At 42.5% G+C, this 19,156-nt stretch overlaps 5 protein-coding genes across 6 annotated transcripts; 3 read left to right on the top strand and 2 right to left on the bottom strand.

Annotated features, from left to right (window-relative positions):
• Window positions 1-309: 309 nt before the first annotated feature.
• fkbp7 (FKBP prolyl isomerase 7) lies at window positions 310-5,110 on the top strand. The gene is made up of 4 exons (XM_070915055.1): window positions 310-695; window positions 1,096-1,247; window positions 2,313-2,440; window positions 3,625-5,110. Exons 1-4 carry the CDS (start codon window positions 310-312, stop codon window positions 3,784-3,786), a joined length of 828 nt encoding a protein of 275 aa, XP_070771156.1. The 3' UTR covers window positions 3,787-5,110.
• A 1,251-nt stretch (window positions 5,111-6,361) lies between these two features.
• osgepl1 (O-sialoglycoprotein endopeptidase-like 1) lies at window positions 6,362-9,369 on the bottom strand. 2 transcript variants are annotated; one of them, XM_070915038.1, is made up of 8 exons: window positions 9,206-9,369; window positions 8,936-9,109; window positions 8,471-8,858; window positions 8,169-8,373; window positions 7,586-7,734; window positions 6,806-6,936; window positions 6,620-6,691; window positions 6,362-6,495 (listed from the first exon to the last, which is right to left on the bottom strand). In XM_070915038.1, exons 1-8 carry the CDS (start codon window positions 9,268-9,270, stop codon window positions 6,411-6,413), a joined length of 1,269 nt encoding a protein of 422 aa, XP_070771139.1. In that variant the 5' UTR covers window positions 9,271-9,369; the 3' UTR covers window positions 6,362-6,410. The 2 variants fall into 2 exon arrangements, with proteins under 2 accessions (XP_070771139.1, XP_070771140.1); XM_070915039.1 differs by lacking the exon at window positions 9,206-9,369 and having other exon boundaries at window positions 8,936-9,147.
• Window positions 9,370-9,663: 294 nt separating this feature from the next.
• adat3 (adenosine deaminase tRNA specific 3) lies at window positions 9,664-13,796 on the top strand. The gene is made up of 2 exons (XM_070915279.1): window positions 9,664-9,675; window positions 12,697-13,796. The coding sequence occupies exons 1-2, from the start codon at window positions 9,664-9,666 to the stop codon at window positions 13,762-13,764; spliced, it is 1,080 nt and encodes a 359-aa protein (XP_070771380.1). The 3' UTR covers window positions 13,765-13,796.
• Window positions 10,724-11,428, top strand: alkbh6 (alkB homolog 6). Its single transcript, XM_070915320.1, has one exon. The coding sequence runs from the start codon at window positions 10,724-10,726 to the stop codon at window positions 11,426-11,428; it is 705 nt and encodes a 234-aa protein (XP_070771421.1).
• A 1,222-nt stretch (window positions 13,797-15,018) lies between the features above and the next one.
• Window positions 15,019-19,053, bottom strand: ormdl1 (ORMDL sphingolipid biosynthesis regulator 1). The gene is made up of 4 exons (XM_070914626.1): window positions 18,952-19,053; window positions 17,526-17,705; window positions 16,203-16,354; window positions 15,019-15,991 (listed from the first exon to the last, which is right to left on the bottom strand). The coding sequence occupies exons 2-4, from the start codon at window positions 17,697-17,699 to the stop codon at window positions 15,856-15,858; spliced, it is 462 nt and encodes a 153-aa protein (XP_070770727.1). The 5' UTR covers window positions 17,700-17,705; window positions 18,952-19,053; the 3' UTR covers window positions 15,019-15,855.
• Window positions 19,054-19,156: the final 103 nt, after the last annotated feature.

Here is a 19,156-nt window from a genome sequence, read left to right as displayed (position 1 = left end):
GCTGGAAAAGTGCCAGTAGCTGCTCTTAGTTATATATGATAGTATGCAGTGATGAAAACGAATCTCAGACTTATGCTGCAGAAGTGTTTTATAGCAGTTACATGTAGCCTGTGCATTAAGTTTTTCATTAATTCCACATACACTATATAGATGTTGGGAATAATATTGGATATTTGGATATTTTTTGCCCTTAGTTTGGTCTGTCAGTCAGAGTTCACGGTCAGGTTGCGTACCGCCCCCCCCCCAGCAAGCTTGTCCAGTCCAATGAGCGATCGATAAGGGAGGGTTTGGGCCAGTTAACCCAGAGCCATGAGTGAACCTATAGTGAAGGAGGCGGGATTTGTCCGCACCAGGAAGCAGAAGTCCCTGACAGTCCTTGCTCAGGGTATCAAACTCCCTGGTGCTCTGCAGAGGCTCTCCACGTCCTCCGGTGTGTTCAAACGTCACTTTCAGAAGTTGCCACGAGTGCACAGCGGCATGATGTGGAGGCTAGTAAGCTGCACACTGTGCCTCTTTGTCTCCTCGCAGCTCACTTTGTGGTCCGTTGGGGCGACAGCGGACGAGCTGGACGGCGAGGTCAAGATTGAAGTTTTGTTCAAGCCCGAGACGTGCACTCCGAGGAGCAAAAGGGGAGATCTGGTGAACGCACATTACGATGGGTACCTCGCCAAAGATGGTTCTCAGTTCTACTGCAGGTTGGTGGTGTGAGGAAAAGAAACTGAGCTGCAGTTGATAGATATTATCTTGACAAGCCAGTTTGATGCTTTGAACCTCTACATGCAGAGTTGCAGGCACTTTATTACTGTGGTATTATGTTTTGCCGTATACAGTTTATTATTAAATGGGTAGGGACACCAAATATAAGGAATTGGAGTTAGTCCTGCTTTAGGGCCTAGTTCAGCACTCCTCACCTGGATCCATGGAGTATTAAGGGACAGTATGAAAGTGATTGGGGAGCAAAGGGGGGCTGAATCTTATATTACATTTTATAAAAAAGCAAGACCCTCCCCAGCCTTCTTTATATTTTCCTTTGACCCTTCCCTTGATTGACAGGATGTTTGTCTCTTGTCTTTTTGCACTGTTTCTCTGTTTCAGTCGATCAGACAAAGCTGGGCACCCTCAGTGGTTTGTGCTGGGCGTCGGACAAGTCATCAAGGGCCTTGATATAGGGATGGAAGATATGTGTCCTGGGGAGAAACGAAAAATCACTGTTCCATCTGCCCTGGCCTTTGGAGAACACGGCAAAGGTAAGTATCTGCTAAACCGTATAACAAAACGACTTTACATTAAAGGGCGATTGAGTCTCTTTAGTGTGGTTCAGGCTCTAAAAACACTGGATCCTACACTTCCCATGATGCAACTCGATAGTTACACATTATAAAAACATGTTCTTGTCCAAACTGTGATGCCAGTTTTATGTCTGAAAGTTGATTTTCTTACCTAATGTAATGAGTTAAAACACAATAAATACACTGATTTGTAACTGATTATTGTGATATAACTGTGTTGTGTTGAGCTGCCTTCATGCTGTCTTGTCTTCTTTTACAGCACCCTAGTTGAAAGCGCATCACATTGCTCGCAGTGTTTGCTACTCACCCCCCCCACACACACACCACGGCATGTACTGTAAGCATGCACAAAGGTTTAAAGGTCTCTGCTTCGTTACGCTCTGTCTTGTATGCATCGGGGCACTTTCAGAAAACTAACAACTGTTTGGTCTCTTACCTTTTACCTGCTATTTCTTACAAACCTCTCAGTGTTGGTGTTCATAAATGCTTTATGGTACGTCCCGATGCATCTCGGCTCTCATCACTTGATTTCACTCTTTGGCTATGGAGGGAATGGTTTTGCTGAGTGTGCATGCCTGCTGCTGAAAACTCACTGATGAGGATGGAGCCTCCGTGTTCTTTGTTTCTCTTCCCCACTCAGTAAAAATGCTATTTAATTAATTGCAAGTTAGCTCTAGTTCCAATATTTTATTTTCTTGTTGGATGAATGTCATATCTCTCACAGGCCTTTACGTTTTGCAGCATTTTGTTCTTGTTTATCACGATTCATTCGTTTATTGTAGTTAGCAGCTGTTTTCATCACAAAGTCTGAAAATGTGGCTGAACCACCAACGAGATAAACTCAGTAAAATGTTTTCCTTGAAATGCAACTCCCATCCTTCCTGAAATGTTGTCAAATCGACTTCTCCTATGAGCTACATCTTGATAGCAATCATCAGTAGTTACGAGTCCCCATTATGGCTTTATAATTGCTCTTGGTGGTTTAAAATCTTGATGTGCTGTTCCGTCCCCTTGAATAAATAGGTCCGGTGCCGCCCAATGCCACGGTGGTCTTTGAGGTGGAGGTCTACTCTGTGTCCAGGGGACCGCGCAGCATGGAGGCCTTCAAACACATGGACATTGATAAAGACAGAAGTCTCACAAAGGCTGAGGTAACTATCATTTACAAGCTGGCAATTTGCACAAAAGTAGCTTGTTTTACGGTAATAACCATGGTTAGATGAACATGCAAAGGGGGCCACGGGGCAAAAATGAATGTGTGCAGTGTTTTCATGCAAAGGTAATATCTGGTTGCAGATTTGATTGAACACGTTCATTTAGGAATATGCAACAAGTCAGGAAAAAAACGGAAATAATGAAGCTCTGAAAACACGAGTGTGGCATTGTCTTTTTGCCAGGGCCACATGACGAGGCAACAAAACCAGACTCAACACTTTGGGAAATACACCCACAGCTTTTCCCCACGAGATGAGCAGATCGACAGCACTCTGGGATTAGTTTAGCCAATACACAGTGTTTACGTCTCTGTTTGAGCTTTAGTGTTGCTGATAGGTATATTTTTGAACTTTGGAGAGAGCCACACCGGCTGCTCCCCCCTGCCTCCAGTCTTCATGCTAGGCTCAGCTAAAGTGAGCTAATGGCCTCCTGGCTCTAGCTCCATACTTAACGCACAGACATGAGAATTATATCAATCTTAGCATCTAATTCTCGGAAAGTAAGTAAATAAGTGGATCTCCCAAAATATTCATACATTTCTTTACTGGTGGTTTAGTTGTGGATGTTTTTTTAAACAGATTCAATTCAACAAAATGAGTACAAACCAACTGACACCTGGAGTTCGGGGTCTTGGGACAGTTGGTTATCCAGCCTTGGTTATAACGGTCTCTGGTGCCAAGATTGTTCCCTAAAAATGTGTTTCCCGTCACACTGTGCCTTCATCTAAACTAAAGATTGCCTTATTTCCACAGCTCATAAAGAATGAAAGAGTAGCCTTGCCCTGTTGCCATCCAACGATCGTACAAGAAAGTCGTCAGGCTAGAAATCACTTAAACCTTTAATTAATTAACTGCATTTCCCCACAGCGATCCTTTACAGCAGCATGAGAAGGAAATAAAGGACGATACTGTAAACCACCAGGGAAACACATTTGTAGGGATCCACCAGAATACCTGAATTATTAACGCTGTAATAAACAATTGTAAAGAATGTTATTATAGTCATGGCGTTATCTGGGTTGTTGATAGCACATAGAAAGAAGAAGAAGAAGAAGGACGTGATATGTTGGTGGTAGAGCTCTGAAGTGTGAACGGTGAAAGTGTTTTCCTTTTATTTTCAGGTAAAGGAATACTTGAAACTGGAGTATGAAAAAGGCGGGAAGCCACGTGACGACCCTTTCTACGAGAAGATCATGGCTGATATATTCAGCAAGACTGACCAGGACAGAGACGGACTGATCACTGCGAAGGAGTATAATATTTATGAGCACGACGAGCTCTAGTGTGGAGGAGTGGATCTTGGTCTTTTTCTTTTTTCTGTTTACTTTGATTAATTAGAGAGAAAACAAGGGAAAATCCACCCTCAGATGTTCTTACACTGTTCGATGTCAACGTACATTCTGTTCACTGATTCACTTCAACATGCCTCGTCACTTCTACTTCACTTTTCCTATTTTTTTATTGCTCAATCTTTTGGAAATCTTTTCAGATGGTAATAGTAAATATCACATTTTGGTCCAAAATGCTGGGGAATCAGCCCCAGTTGTTAAAAAACAGTGTTGAGCAGTTTTGGGGGTGGGTTTTTCCTTCAAAAAGCAGACAGGAAATAACTGTGTTGAGGTATTTTGACTTTCTAAGCCAGAAAACTCTCTAAATTTTAGTACTATTAAACTATGCAAATAAGAACATCACCAACACCTGTGAAAACCTTTGCGCAAATACCACTAAATGTCAGCATTTGAAATGTTTAATTTGTGTCTTTAAGTTTTGTCTTTGGGTGAACATTTGGTGTTTTTTGGATCGGAGGAACGTTTTCATAAAACTAAAACTACTTCAGAGTATGTACTCCCCCACCGCCAGAGGAACCTCGAGTGACTTAGGTGTACAGTGATTGGTCCAGACGAAAGTGTCACTTAAGCGTTTCTATTGGTAAACAAAAAAAGAAAGGTATGTAGCTCTTGGGGGAAGCTCCGCAGCGAGCAGTCCCTCTCAGGGAGTCCCCCGGACTGTCTGGTTTGAAAACGCCTGAGGATTGAACAGTGTTGTGGAATCAGTGGCTTCGGAGCTGCAACATGTCATGTGAGATTTGAGACAGCGGTTTAACCAGACTTCAGAGAAACAAGCCTGTGCATTTCCTGCCCTCTAATCTGCAAGACCACACCCGAGTACAGATCCATAGATAAGATATCAAAAAGGTGACTTTTGAAGTACGTCACCTGTAATTCAGGTTTTTCTGCTTGGTTGAAACCTTGGATTTATTGGCTTTTACCAAGATAAGAAAAAAAGAACAGAGCAGATTTGGAATTTACTTTCGAGCTAAAGGGGACGTATCTGGTGTGACAGGACAGACCCGATGAGAGTGTTTTTCTGATCACGTTTTGCTCAAGGGTGTCATTTTCTGACCTGATCATCAAGTCAGTGACCTGATCAGTCACTGGCTAGATGGCTAACTCCTGCACATGACAAGCACATTCTTCTGTCAGTGTTTTCTCTGTATGTTCCTCAATAAAAGCATTTTATTTTGTCGTCATCAGGTCACTGACTGTAGCCATTCCCCTCCGCTGTGTGTATTCACATCCTGTACAGAAATAAAAGTACTTAAAAGTCCTGCATTCAGAGCCTTACTTAAAAAAGTATGTATTATCAGCAAAATGTGCTGAAAATAAAAGTACTCATTCTGCAGTAAAATGCTCCCTGCCAGTGTTATACTGTTATATATGATGTTTTGGATTCATATTACTGCTGCCTCAGTGTGTATGTGGGTAGTTTAATCTATTCTATATGTAGCGTCTCTGTCCAGTGAGAAAGTCAACTTTTCAAAAGCTCAGAAGAACAATCTGGGGGTTTAAATAGTTTATTTAGCTGAAGAAGGAGGAGAATGTTCTCAACACTTAAAGGAACACGTCAACATTCAGTTCATCAGAAAAACTCAAAATTACCACAGAACGTGGTTTTCACCTGACGGGGAGGGTATGGAAAATTGTAATCTGAAAAGTAACTAGTAACTAAAGCTGTAAGACAAATGTAGTGTAGAAAAACACACTACTAATAATACTAGTAATATTAACCTCTGAGGTGTAGTAGAGTAGAAGTATACATTTTCATAAAATGGAAATACTCAAGTCGAATTTGTACTTGTACTATGTTCTTAGTTCTGTTCCACCACTGTTGAGGTGCACATACATAAACTAACCACTAGGAGGTAGTTCTTAGCCAATAACGTGAACAGGCATGTGGCTCAATGAGAAACTAAGTACAGGTGATGTACAGGGGTTGGACAGAATTCAATGGAGTGTACTCCGTGTCATCAGCAGCTGTATAACTATTTGTTTTGTTGGTCAAATGTTACCTTGCAGGGTGCAACCCTAGCTAGCGGGGCTTTTCTGTCAGTACACGTAGGTGGTACATTAAATGGTGGTCTAGAATGCGTTAAAGGAGACTGTAAACTTTGGTTTTCATTTAATTGGTGGTGATACAACTTCCATACAAAAGGCACAGTGAAAACAGTGTGTAAGTTTTCAGCTTTCAGGTGGCAAAAACTAGACCCTGACCCTTGAAATACTGTATGTTACTCCACATAAATATTAATCCGTTATCTCACCTTTTTTTTACCACCTTTGTAGAATTGTCAGACACCTAAAATGAATGATCACAAGCATATTGTTTGGTCGGCCACTTTCATTCTTTGTGATGAGAAACATTATGGCTTTATTGTTTAAAAATTCAGTCGTAGCCAACGAAGAAATACTTTTGACAGATTTTTTTGTGAGGGATATTTCAAAAAATTCAACTGAGATGTATAAAAACACATTTATTAATAAATAGCTGTTTAATGTGCTTTTACATACATAGTATATACACAGTATATACTTTGAACTGGGAAGATTTAGGAGCGACGAAACTCCTTTCAGTTGGGGATCTTCATCCTGACTGACGGCAACCTGATCGCTGCTGCCTTCACCTCTGCTGTCATGTCAACGCCCAGCGGGGCCCTGGAACACAACGCTGATTTAATGAGCAGAAAAGATAAATCAAACCAGAAACAGCTTGGCTTGGTATCTCAATTGACTCTCCACTGAAATGTGAAATGAAATCTTTAGTTCAGTGTCGACTCACTTTGGCTCATAGTAGACGTCCACAGTTGGAGGCAGTATCCCTTTCCCTTCTCTCAGGCGCTCAACACCGTTCCTGGTTAAGAAAGACAAAAAGCATGTTTGTCTCAGATGGACCAGACTCTACAGTGGGGGCGTATCATCTGATCAGATTCACTGTCAAAGCTTTACTGAAGGTCAAAATACACACCATGCAATCATCACTCCGTTGTCAGTGCAGAACTTGGCCGGAGGACAGAGCAGGCGTAGTCCTGTCGTCTCAGCGATAATGCTCAAAGCCTTGCGGATGTACTGATTGCTTGCAACTCCTCCGGACAGCACCTGCCAGAGAGGAGTTCATGACCAAACCTTCAAATCTATATTCACAACGTTCTCTGATTTAAAGGATGAGGCTGGTGTCCATCTTTCAGTACTTTCCGACACCCCTACCATGTCTGTGGCACTCTGCTCCAAGCCCATTTAAAGACATAAATCTTTAAAAATGGGTCTCAAATATAAATTTCATTTTCTAAAAAAGGCTCTCTGGCTACTGCAGTTTTTAGCCAATGTTATGCATTTGTTGGGGTCTATTTTCAGCTGCGAATTAATACACATTACACATACACACTACTGAGTATTTATGGCATTATTGTTGACAATGAGAGAAATACAGAATAATGCTCTTTAGAAAATAAATAATTAAATTACAAGTAATTCCTAAGTCAGCTGTCAGGCTCTCTCAGTATTTCTGTACACACAACATGTTAATGTCAGAACAGTATGCTGGGAGCACAAGTAAAATACAATCCAAGGCCAGTAACAGTGTCAATATTTCTATAATCATCCTTCTAATTAAGGAAGAAGACAGAAGTTTAGCGGCTTAAAATCTAATTTACAATCACCTGTTGTGCAACCAATAACAGCAACGCTGGGCACTGACACTGTTCTAAAAGGTCAGTGTATAAAATACGAAGTGAAGTGACGCACTCACCAAGGTGGGACTGCTTGATGGCAGCAGGCTGTTTGCCTTACAGAACAAGATGGCACGATGCGTGCGCTTTGCGAGATGACAGGCAACTGTGTGCTGTGTGGCAGCTGCAATGTCATTCACACATGACAACAGTGTCCCCTGTTCTATACCTACAGAGGGAGAAAGACATTTACAAATCTAATTTATCTAGACATGAAGACCCCCGACAGTTTCTGTCAACATGTAACATTACTGGGGAACTTGTAGCAAAAGGAGCTGAATATAAATTTATTGAATAAACATTATCAAGATCACAACATGCCTGTTTCTCATTTGTTTCTGGTGTGCAAATGACAAATGTAAATGAAACTGACAGTTTCTACACGCATAAACCTGTGAAACCTCCGTCCATCTTGTATTTTGTTCATCTTTGTGCTTTTTCTTGTTTGTTTTCCATTTTCCAAAAGAGTCAAATGCAGATTCACAGCAGACATTTGACTTGTCATAGCAGGAAAAGCACAAGTGAAACTAATAACAATGATTCCTGAAATGAGTGTAATGCAATGCAGCAATGAATGCTTTTGGTTACCGTGTGTCCTCATACCTTCCTCTGCCTCTTTTTTCGTTATCGTCATTGTAACTTGATTCCGTAGCCCAGCGAAAGAAAAGCAGCAGTCATACGTTTGTCCCATAGGTGTTCTGAAGGGGAACCTCGTCCTGTCCCCACACTTTGCTAGGAGCTCTATAGCTTGCCCTCCACTTAGCGTGGAGCACTGCGGGTGCTTTATGAGGGACAAGCGTCTTGCCACCTGTGAATCCGCAAAAGACAATATTTTATATGTTTATAATCACAAATTGAACATTGTGCCCAGTAACAACAGCCATATTTTAGCGTTAAGATCTTACTTTATCCAGCGTATCCCCTGGAGCTTCGTCCAGAGTGTGACCCAAAAGCAGAAAGTCGTCAACTCCTCGAGCCACAGCGAGAAGTGAGTGACCACCAGAGACGAGGAGGACCAGGAAGGGGAAGGCAACAGGCTGAAGCATCCGGACAGTCAGGGCGTGGGCTTCCATGTGGTGGATGGGGATGAAGGGCTTGTTGTGCTGCCTCACAAACCTCTGACTGAACTGAAGACCGATTCCCAAGCTCAGGCCCAGACCCGGCTTCACAGTGGTGGCCACAGCTGAGAGCTGGCTTGGGTCCACGTTGCTCCTCTCCAAAGCCTCCTGGACCACACGCTCTATGTTTTCTCTGTGGAGCTGTTGTGCCACAGTGGGGATGATGCCACCAGTCCTGCAGTATTCAAGAGGGAAGGATGTAAGTCAAAGCAAACGCCCTAAAGCAATGATACTTAGAGCACTGACACTCACCTAAGATGCACGTCTTTCTGTGAATGTAGAGACTCTCCCAGTATTTCACCTGTCTCGTCCAGCACCGCAGCTCCAGTGTCATCACAGCTGGTCTCAATGCCCAACACCAGTCTGGAGCAAGGCGCCTTTCCAAACGAAGGAGAGCACCAAAATGCGTGTCTCGACTGTAGCAGCCTGTGCAGAACTTTTATCTTTGTAGGGAACATGGTCATGGACCTTGTGTTAGCCAACTGTGAGTTAAAATAGTCTAATAACTAAGGGTGACCTCGCCTCGGTTCCCACTGACTTTTAAACTCACAAAATAAGAAAAACGGGGACGAACATGGCAACAGCATCACATCAGGTTTCAGAGAAACGAACTAAAAAATTAAAAAAAACACACGAAGCCCCTACAGATCCCGACAGAAAGCACGAGAGTACTCCGAAACCGTGTAGCTGTGTCGCATGTAAATAATTCCGTGCTAGTCAAGTTTCTGACCTTAGATTAATACAGATATCTGGCTAAGAGACACTGACAAAAAGATGGGGCATCAACTTAGCATTATACCTGTCAAATGTTTACTTTTAAATCCAATAATTCTAAAATTCGTTCGGAAAATAAAGCATGAGTCCACAAAAGTGTACGCTTCCTTTTAGGGGACATTTTAGTCGGCTGCACACGCTTGAAAGCATGGAGTCGAGGGGCTAACAGAGCTAACTGACCAAACGCTGTTTTCATTAACGCTTTGATGTCGAAAGAGGTAAAGTTGATATTGTGTCACTTCGTAGTTAAAATGTATATCCATTTTTATGTCGGTGTAGGTTGCGGTTGTTGTGTGTGTGACAAATATGGCGCTGTTGAAAACATTTGAAATTATTCTTTTCCATGTAGTGGACTGTGCTGCGTTCAGGAGCGCCAGAAATGCGGTACTTCTACTAAAACCGCACATAACTCGAGAACGAAGTGGTGTATTGTTGGGAGAGCTGGCAGAGTTGCTGAGACATTTGCTGAAACAGCCAATATGAAGGCAACGTACTGATATAAGATTTGGTATATCTGAAAGAACACGTAACACACTGACTTTCCTCTTATGTGCCATGGCATCATCAGACAACGGTGACTCTTAATGATTAATAGACAGAATTACCACCAACAACCAGCGATTTAAAGCCTCCTATTTGTAACGTTTCTTACCTAAAGCACTTTATTTGGATGAGAGTAAAAATCGTTCTTTACCACACCAAAGTTCCTACGTACTACAACTTTAAAGGCACCATTACGTCCATTTATGTGATTTTACAATTTGGGCTTCTTTTTTTTTTATCGCAGACTGGCTTTTTATCGGCAGAAAACAAACCAGTACCAATTTCACTGGTGTCGGTGAGCTTGTAATGGATGATAAAATCAGTTTGACACTCTGTCTGTACTGTATTTCATGTGTTGTAGGCATAGACTGTGTTTAAGGGTTGGAGGAAGCTAAAAGTCGCTAATGCTAGCAACGTACACGGAAATGCCTTAGATCACGTGACTGATCTGACGTCTCGTGCTGAGGTTGACGAGACGTGCTGCCATAGCAGCTAGATGATATTTGATTATTAGCTCTTTAATTAGATAACCTGTGCCGGGCTGTACGTTTTAATACACATTTTAGACGTTTTAGTAAGAGTTTCTAGTAGTAGTTGTCAAACATGGCTGTGGTACACTTTACTTTACTCTGTTAGTCACCACCAGGGAGGTTAGCCAGCATTAGCACCTTTCTTTGACTTGGGTTTTAACAAGCATTTCATGTTGACTTTTCCAAAGGAGGCATGGAACACCCAGGTTGTATTTTGGAGGAACTGAAGCAGTTTGTCGTAAATGGCGCCCCACCAACAGTGTATTACATCCCAGATTTCATATCGGAAGATGAGGAGCTCTACCTTCAAGAGCAGGTGTATAAGTCTCCAAAAACGAAATGGACTCAGCTGTCAGGCAGAAGGCTTCAGAACTGGGGAGGGTTACCGCACCCCAAAGGCATGCTGGCAGAGAAGATGCCTGACTGGCTCCAGACGTACTGTGAGAAAATTTCCTCTCTGGGTGCATTCAGTGGGAAAACAGCCAATCATGTGTTGGTGAACGAGTATAAACAAGGAGAAGGGATTATGCCTCATGAAGACGGCCCTCTATACCACCCTACTGTCACCACCATCAGCCTGGGCTCTCACACCCTCCTCGACTTCTACTCGCCCATCAGCAGCCTGGAGGACGATGCACCGCAGACGGAGGAGAACCGCTTCCTCTTATCCCTGCTGGTGAAGCCGCGCAGTCTTCTGATCCTGCAGGATGAAATGTACCAGCGTCTCCTTCACGGCATCCAGCCCTGCGCCCAGGACGCGCTGACGGACAAAGTGGTGAACCTGTCTGCTGCCGGGGCCCTGCCAGGGGAGACACTGACCCGGGGCACCAGGGTGTCGCTGACCATAAGACATGTACCCAAAGTTATGAAGACAAAGCTCATACTGGGGAGGAAATGAAGACAGACTGCATGTCGACCTGATAGGTTGTTATGGTACTACATGCTGTGTTTGCGACCGACACCATCAAGCATAATATCAAAGGGAGTCTCCTCCAGGCTGCTTTATGAATGATATAATCTACAATGGATAACTTCTAGCTTTGTTAAATGTCTGTGCTGCCTCAAGTGATCTCACTGTACCTCTGGAGCTGTAGTAGCTTTTCTGGACATTATCAAAGGAGACGATACACAGAGAGTTGCAACTAGCAATTGTTTGAATAATGGATTCATCTCTCAAATATTTTAAGGGGTTATGGGATCTATGTTGCAAATATCTATGGAGCAAATAACGCCAGAAGAACGGTGTCTTTTCATTTTCTCTGATCAACAGCCACAAAAATATTCAAGTATTGAATTTATTACCAGAAGGCTCTCCATATATGTGCCCTCCTGAAGCTGCAGCCACCACACGTTTGGTATTTTCATTTGATGAGTGATTGTAAGCACGACTCCATTGTTTCAGCACTACATACATAAAATAGATATGAAATCGTTATTGTTTGTGCTTTGTGTATAAATAAGAGTCCGACTGATTAATCAAGCATGGGCGGTATACATGGTCAATTTCAGCTTTTCACAGGTGAATCGGCAGATAACAACAATTCATTGCAGTACAGATGTGCCAAAGACATGTTTGAGCTAATTAAGAAAATCTGATGCCATTACATAGTTTGTCCACCAGAGAGCACTGACAATGTTATTTTTCAACTGTAAAATGTCCTGCTGAGTACATACGTTGGTCATTACAATTTAAGGATTATTTGAAAGACTAAACAGATCCAGTATTGGTTGGGCTCTACTATAAATCCACTTTACTTTCACACTAACACAATTGTAATTCAAATCAGCATTTTTCAGTTGACACAGATGCACAAAATGTTCTTGCATTTTATTGTAGAAATGAATAATAACAACCAAAACCTGCACTATACTTCATGGCTGAAAAATGCATTTATCAGTGTGCTGCATATTTATTACAATATTATCTTTGAAACTACAACTGGCTGGTTCATGTTTCGAGTTAAATCTGACTGTCATGACCTGCCAGCTGATCTCTGTTAAGGAAATATAATAATGAAAAGCAGCAGCACAAAGGTCCTTTTTGGCTAAAGCTGTTGTATTCTGTAGACCAGTCTTGGTTTCTGAGTGAAAGGCTTTGTCATCATGTGCTCTGTCCTGAAAATGCACTGACTGTGTTTCACTTTGGTGTGAAATCATATTTCACAGGAGAACACTGAAACAATGGAGCCACAGACGAAACGCTGGAAAGGGTCTGTGTGCGACACTGACTCCTGGGTGGCTTATCCTGTACTGTCAGATGAGCAGTCACAAGACGTGGAGCTGATAGAGGCGTTTGCTGCACCCATTGTTGACAAGAAAGAGACATCTCGACTTGTCCGGGAGCTGCACGGCCTCTACCCGATGAATGGCCTTCAGCACATCAAGAGGGTGCGGGCGGTCAAGGAGAAGGGCAGCCCTCACCCTCTGGAAGTCCTCGTGTGCCTCGTCTGTGACGCACCAGACGTGAAGGTGGTCGGCATCGACACTCTGCTCCCCTCAGATGGACGGATCAGATGTGACGGATTAGGCGAGCCTTTTGTGGTTAAGGTCCCTGCACGTCCCCCCTTGACCCGACCCCAGTTTGAGCTGGCGAGCAAACACTGGCCCACCTCCTTTCATGAGGACAAACAGGTGACCGTCGCCCTGAGAGGAGAGCTCTTCAGCCCGCCTCAGAAAGCCAGGATGCACATGTACATGATGTCTGCTTTGACCGCTGCCAAAGCGGGGAACGAGTCGGGAATGGAGGCGGCGGGGGCTGTGGTGGTCGACCCAGCATTGGAGAGAATCGTTGCAGTGGGCCACGACTGCAGAGGTGACCACCCCCTTCATCATGCAGTCATGGTCTGCATTGACCTCGTGGCTCGGAGCCAGGGCGGTGGATGTTATTCATTTGACGGATACCCTGCTTGCCGAGTTACTTCACCAACCTCAGACACCTTCCAAAAGGTTCCTGGTGCAGAGGCGAGCTCCCAGCCGTACATATGTACTGGGTACGACCTCTATGTGACCAGAGAACCTTGTGTTATGTGTGCCATGGCGCTGGTACACTCCCGGATCGGTCGTGTTTTCTATGGGACCGCCTCTGCTGACGGGGCCTTAGGGACCAAATATAAAATCCATTCGCAGAAAGATTTGAACCATCGCTTTGAGGTTTACAAAGGAGTCTTGGGTAAGCAGTGTGAGGATCTCCACGGTTCGGACGACCACACCAAAGGTTTACAGGACAGTAGATAATGAATGCATCAGTTTCATCAGTGGGCCTGGAGCTGGACATTTCTGACTTCTAGTTATTACAGGTGTAACTACAGGAATAAACCAGTGTTTTACATATTTTAAATAAAGTTTTTAAGTAATAATTTAGCAGAGAATTACAGTAATTGTCTTTCGTAAGAGTCGGGAGGAAGAGCAGCTTTTAGAGCGTAGGTCCAGGTGAGGGAGCATTCGTTTTTTTTTGTTTGTTTTGTTTTAAATCAGATGCAAAACAGCTTATTAAACTAAATTGTAACTAATTTACATTGAGCTTTAGGCTGCAGATTTGAATCTGATCATTGTCAGACTAGTTCTACACATGCCAACCTGCGTCAACTGCAGAAAAGGAAAGCAGTAGGCAGCAGTTCATAACTGCAGGTGTACATGTTGCCACCTGCTGACAGAACTTACTAACAGCTGCCATTTGACACGTGCGCCACCTACAGTCAATGGCTGCAGGCTCTTTTTTTAAATTGCTGCTGGTTTCTTTCTGGTTTTCACATTTACAGCTTTAACCACCTCAAATAAAAATGCTCCATTGTTTTGTCACATCAACCTGCAGGGGATTTTAAACACGCATAGAAATACAATTCAGCGTGTGTAAAACGGCAAATGTTTCACTTGTGAAGATTTTGTCAAGTTTGACGCGTCAAGATTGGACAAGCTATTATTTTACTTGTTTGCAGGTCCAGAACGGCAGATGTATGCCACTGAACTAACCTAAGTGACATTGTGTGTGTGTGTAAAGATACATTTTTTATATGAAATCTGACAGTATCCAGCAACTTGCAAAGCATGTCAAGTTTGTTTTCAAATTCTGTGGTCTACAAATGAAATTACAAACAATTTATTTCAGATAAATTGTAATTGTTTCCTAGCTTCATGTTACTCCTGTGCAATTTGTTATATTACGCCATCATTGCTCTATTTTACTAAGCATGCGTTTAACACCCAGGTTAGCCAGGTGTTTCCTGACAAACCGAGGATGGTTAGTGTTACTGCTCCGGTCAAAAGTTGGGTTTCCGCCACAGGTGAGCGTTCTACCGTCCATAAAGTTTATGAGAACAGCTCACATCCAAGGCAAGTGGTAAAATACGTTCTGCACTCATCTGTAAACCATCTGAGAGAATCCTCCAATGAACTGACTTTTCCTTTATGGAAAACAAAGTCCAAAGTCTCATTACATTCCTGAAATTCTATAATCATTCATGTAATGCACAGCCATGAGAGATGGATCACTTGGAGGGCACAAACATTTTAATAAGATTAAGAACAAGAAATATCAAGAGTACTTAAGCTATGGCCAAACAAAGCAGGACTAGCTGCCTTGATGATAGCAAAAGTTCATAATCTAAAGAGAGCAGCTACATGAATGTAAGTTTATCACAGAGACGCTGTAGACCTCCCTCAGTAAACACTTAACCTGACAACGAGTGTCTCATTTCTACATACAAGACTTTTCTTTAACACACAGGACAAAACATTCACACACACAAAAAAAACTGTACACTGAAAAAAGCCTGCCCTGTTTTGATTGAGTTACAAATGAAAAACGATTCACATACCAAGGAAATCATGCAAATGAAAGAGTATGATTCCATTCTTCACTCAGCATGAATAAGTTAGACACCCATTACAAAACGAGAGTGCAATAAACAATGAGCCACAGGATCCTCCCCTTAGGAAGTAAACGTCTTTGAAAAATACATTTGGGACATCTTTGTGGCTAGAAACAGACTCACGCTCACGATTTGTGTTGCCATGTGAATTGAGGGCGAAGACGGGGGGAAAAAAATAAACTCAACCAAAACGGCTCACTGAGACCTGGGCCAGCCCGGGTCTATGCAGGCCAAACATACATCATTAAATAATATTCACATAAGTTAGTAATGCATATGGCATCCTGTCACCTACAAACCTACTCCTGTTTTTTTTGTTTTTTTTTATACATTTCATCTTAAACCTGATATGATCTAAACAGTGACATTTACACAAACTGTACGACTTAGTACACACATCGGCAGTACAGACTACACGGGATTTAACTTTGCTACGAGGCACAGCATTTACAATAACTTAATACTTGTTGATGCCGAAAAGTCTCACTCCGTGTAGCTGTGGCAGCTTGGGGATCAGGACGCTCAAAAGTGACGCAGTGTTTATGACGAAGTGCGTTGTGTCGTACTTTGTGTAGAAACTTGCCAGGAAGTATCTGTGGAGCAGAAGAGACGAATTCATTCAGAAAGTAAACCATGAAATCACTCTTTTCCAAGAAATAAGCAGTAAGATAAAGCAACAAACAATTGTTTGTATAGGAGTCCTATACGTTTCACCATGTCACGGTCTGCTAGTCAATGTAAATGACCTATGATTTGATAAAACATGGGTTTCCTGTAAAGAATCGTAGGATATCTTATACATACAGAATGATAGGGGAGATGGTGAAGAACTTTCTAGATGAAGTGAACTGCACGCCATAGTCCAGCTGTTCCCAGTGTGTAAGAAGTCTGGCTTTTCCTTGGTCAGGGGTCTCAAAGGGTGTGCCTTTCACTGCGTGCATAAAGACATACATTCCCTGCGGAGACACAAACACAGCCAGTAGTGCAGTAGTACACGACCATAGCAGACTGATTCAACTGAGTGACTTTTTCATAGTTTTCGCATTGTTTTCTCCGTTCTAATGGAATGAAATGGATGTCCAAATACATGTGCAACATTTTGTCACTATTCATTTGAATTTGGAGTCATCATAAAATACTGCAGGTTTGGAATAATGTTCATTATATAATGGAAATTGAAATGTAAAAGCAGTTCTCTTAGGGAAAGGGAAATGGTCTGCAAATACAGTCTGTAAAGCTGCTGGCTGTGGAACAAAAGCCTGTGTTTACTTTCCTCTTGTCTGACAAACTAGAGAGAAAAAACTTTGGGGTTGCTGCAGGAGTTTTGAGAGTGTTTAATGGTGGACGGAGTAGAGGCAGAAGAATCCCAACAGAAACAACACAGCTCCTGCTTGTGCTTGCAGTTTTTCCGTTCCTTCCTCCCTTCATCAGACTTTGACAGAATAAAAACACATTCAAGAGTCAAAACAAACAAACAAAAAAAAAAGCATGGGATGATGCAGATGTGTTGCTAAGCTAGCTATCTTGGGAACAACACTCACTTCTAATTACATGCCTACATGTGAAAACACAGGAATTCAGCCTTAAATGGAAAACCTGCATTTCAGAGGAAAAAGTAATAAAAAAAATGCTGACATACGGCCAAGGCATAATCAGCACACTGCTGTTGCATTGTGTGGAAAACAATAGGCTATAGTTGACCTTAGCCGTTACTGTTAATAGCCTTCCGCATCGGCTGTGATACACAATCCTTGTAAACTGCTTCGGGCTTGCACTACTTGATGATGTCACACACATCGACTTTGTTTCTTTATTTGAGGCCAGCCATGTAACAATGAAAGGTCAGTTTTGTCTACAGACCTTATGTGGAGTGGGGAAATTAGCCTAATAGGTCACGCGTCAGGCTGCCACAACGACAGATTTCCCCAAAATAGAGCACATCTTAACAAGCACAGACAAGGCAGAAGGTAACAGACACCATGCAAGATTCGTTTGGTTTGTGAGGCTACAACTGACTTTGTTATCTAAATCACCCTTTAAGTCATAATGATTTGACAATAATCCGAATGACCTAGTTTGTTGGCTTGGCCTGGTGAGCAGCGGTGACAGTGTGAGAATGTGACTTACAAAGTTGTGTATGACATTAGTTAGAGTCCACACCACTGGCACGCTGAAGAAGGGTATGCTCAAGAGCACAATGTGAAGTATTCCAACACCAAGCGCATAGGTCAGCCAGATCCCCCGACTGTTCATGACCCGAGTATTTGGGTTCACCTCACTGTGTGCCACACCCACATTCATTCTGGTCTGTGAAAAGAAAACACATACATATATACATTAACTAAACAATACGCACTTCTGTGCAACATTTAGATTTTTCCATTCCTTCATCAGACTTTGACAGAATAAAAACTAACTGTTATGCGAGCTCTGAATCCTACAATCCTGTAACACTTTAAAGAGCCCTGAAAAAGTCAAATATACTCTGTAAATACACTACCAGCAGAGGACTGCAGAAGTGCATCATTTACTATTTTACATTATTCATATATCTTATTTGAAGAAGCAAATAACACTATTGACGTGCCACTGTAGCACTTTGCCCTCCCTACAAGTCTAAATGTGATAGCAAAAAAAACAAAAACACCTTGTGCAATCCTCTTGAACTTTGCCCTCTGGCACACTTTCAGCTGCCAAACTGGATTAAAGAAAAAGAACAAAGCTCAAGGTGCAGTTATTACAGGCCATGACGGCTTTCCTCCACATTCCCACCAAGGCCCGGTGCATGCCAACATTCAGCTGTCAATTTCATAATTTTACCAGCCAGATCACATTTCTGACATCTGGTAATTGTTGTCAATGAGACTATATCTAAGTCTCAATCTAGCAATACATGAGCCCGAACAATTAGCCACATAACTGTACACAATTACTCTAGTGTAGCATGAAGCTATCTGCTACATTTGAAATACCGGTGGTCATTTCAGTGGACAGATGGAGATTCAGTTGATATATGAAATAACACATATTCAGTCTGATGACATAACTGATAACAAGACGAAGTACTTGTAGAAAGTATCTGCAACGACCGGGATGACTGAGACAACTGGAGAGAGTCCTTAGACAAGAGTTGACTATAGTTACATACATATAATACGTGTTTTGGTGCTCAAACCACTGCCACTGGATTAGTCTATTTGCTGATTACTTTTCGGAGCTACAGCAAACTGCACGACTGTTAAAATACCTTTAGATAAACAATAACATGAAACCAAACTGATTGAACTGGAATCAGCACTTCCTAGAGGCATAATGTAAGCCGATGTTATCTATTCTTTCATGTTTATCTTGTTGCCTTGCTAACGCTAAGAAGATGTGTAAACATGAGACGTCCTTTGGACATGCTTTCGTTTTCAGTACATAGCCCGGTCCAAACCACCACTATTCTAAACCAAGTTGGTCAGCGTCATTACATAAATAAGACACAGCAAGTAACGTTACGTGGTTAAAAGTGTAACACCAAGCACCCACACACCCAGCGTTTCAAACTTACAGGTAGTAGCGAGCAGTGGAGGTCTTTATAGAAACAACTGCTATGGAGAGAAATGGTTTATCTCCTTGTTGATGTGTGCAGTTCACAAGCGCAGACAGCACGTCGTAGACTGACCCGAGCGGAAGTAGACGTGGTTTCAAGGCATCCGCTCAGGGGATTTATCTTGCCCAACTTTCTGCTCTCAGGCTGTGTCCTGCCCCCAACC

The sequence above is a fragment of the Enoplosus armatus genome, chromosome 11, assembly GCF_043641665.1.
Source record: "Enoplosus armatus isolate fEnoArm2 chromosome 11, fEnoArm2.hap1, whole genome shotgun sequence".
NCBI classification, from domain to species: Eukaryota; Metazoa; Chordata; class Actinopteri; order Centrarchiformes; family Enoplosidae; genus Enoplosus; species Enoplosus armatus.
This window is presented reverse-complemented; position numbering and strand designations above follow the sequence as displayed.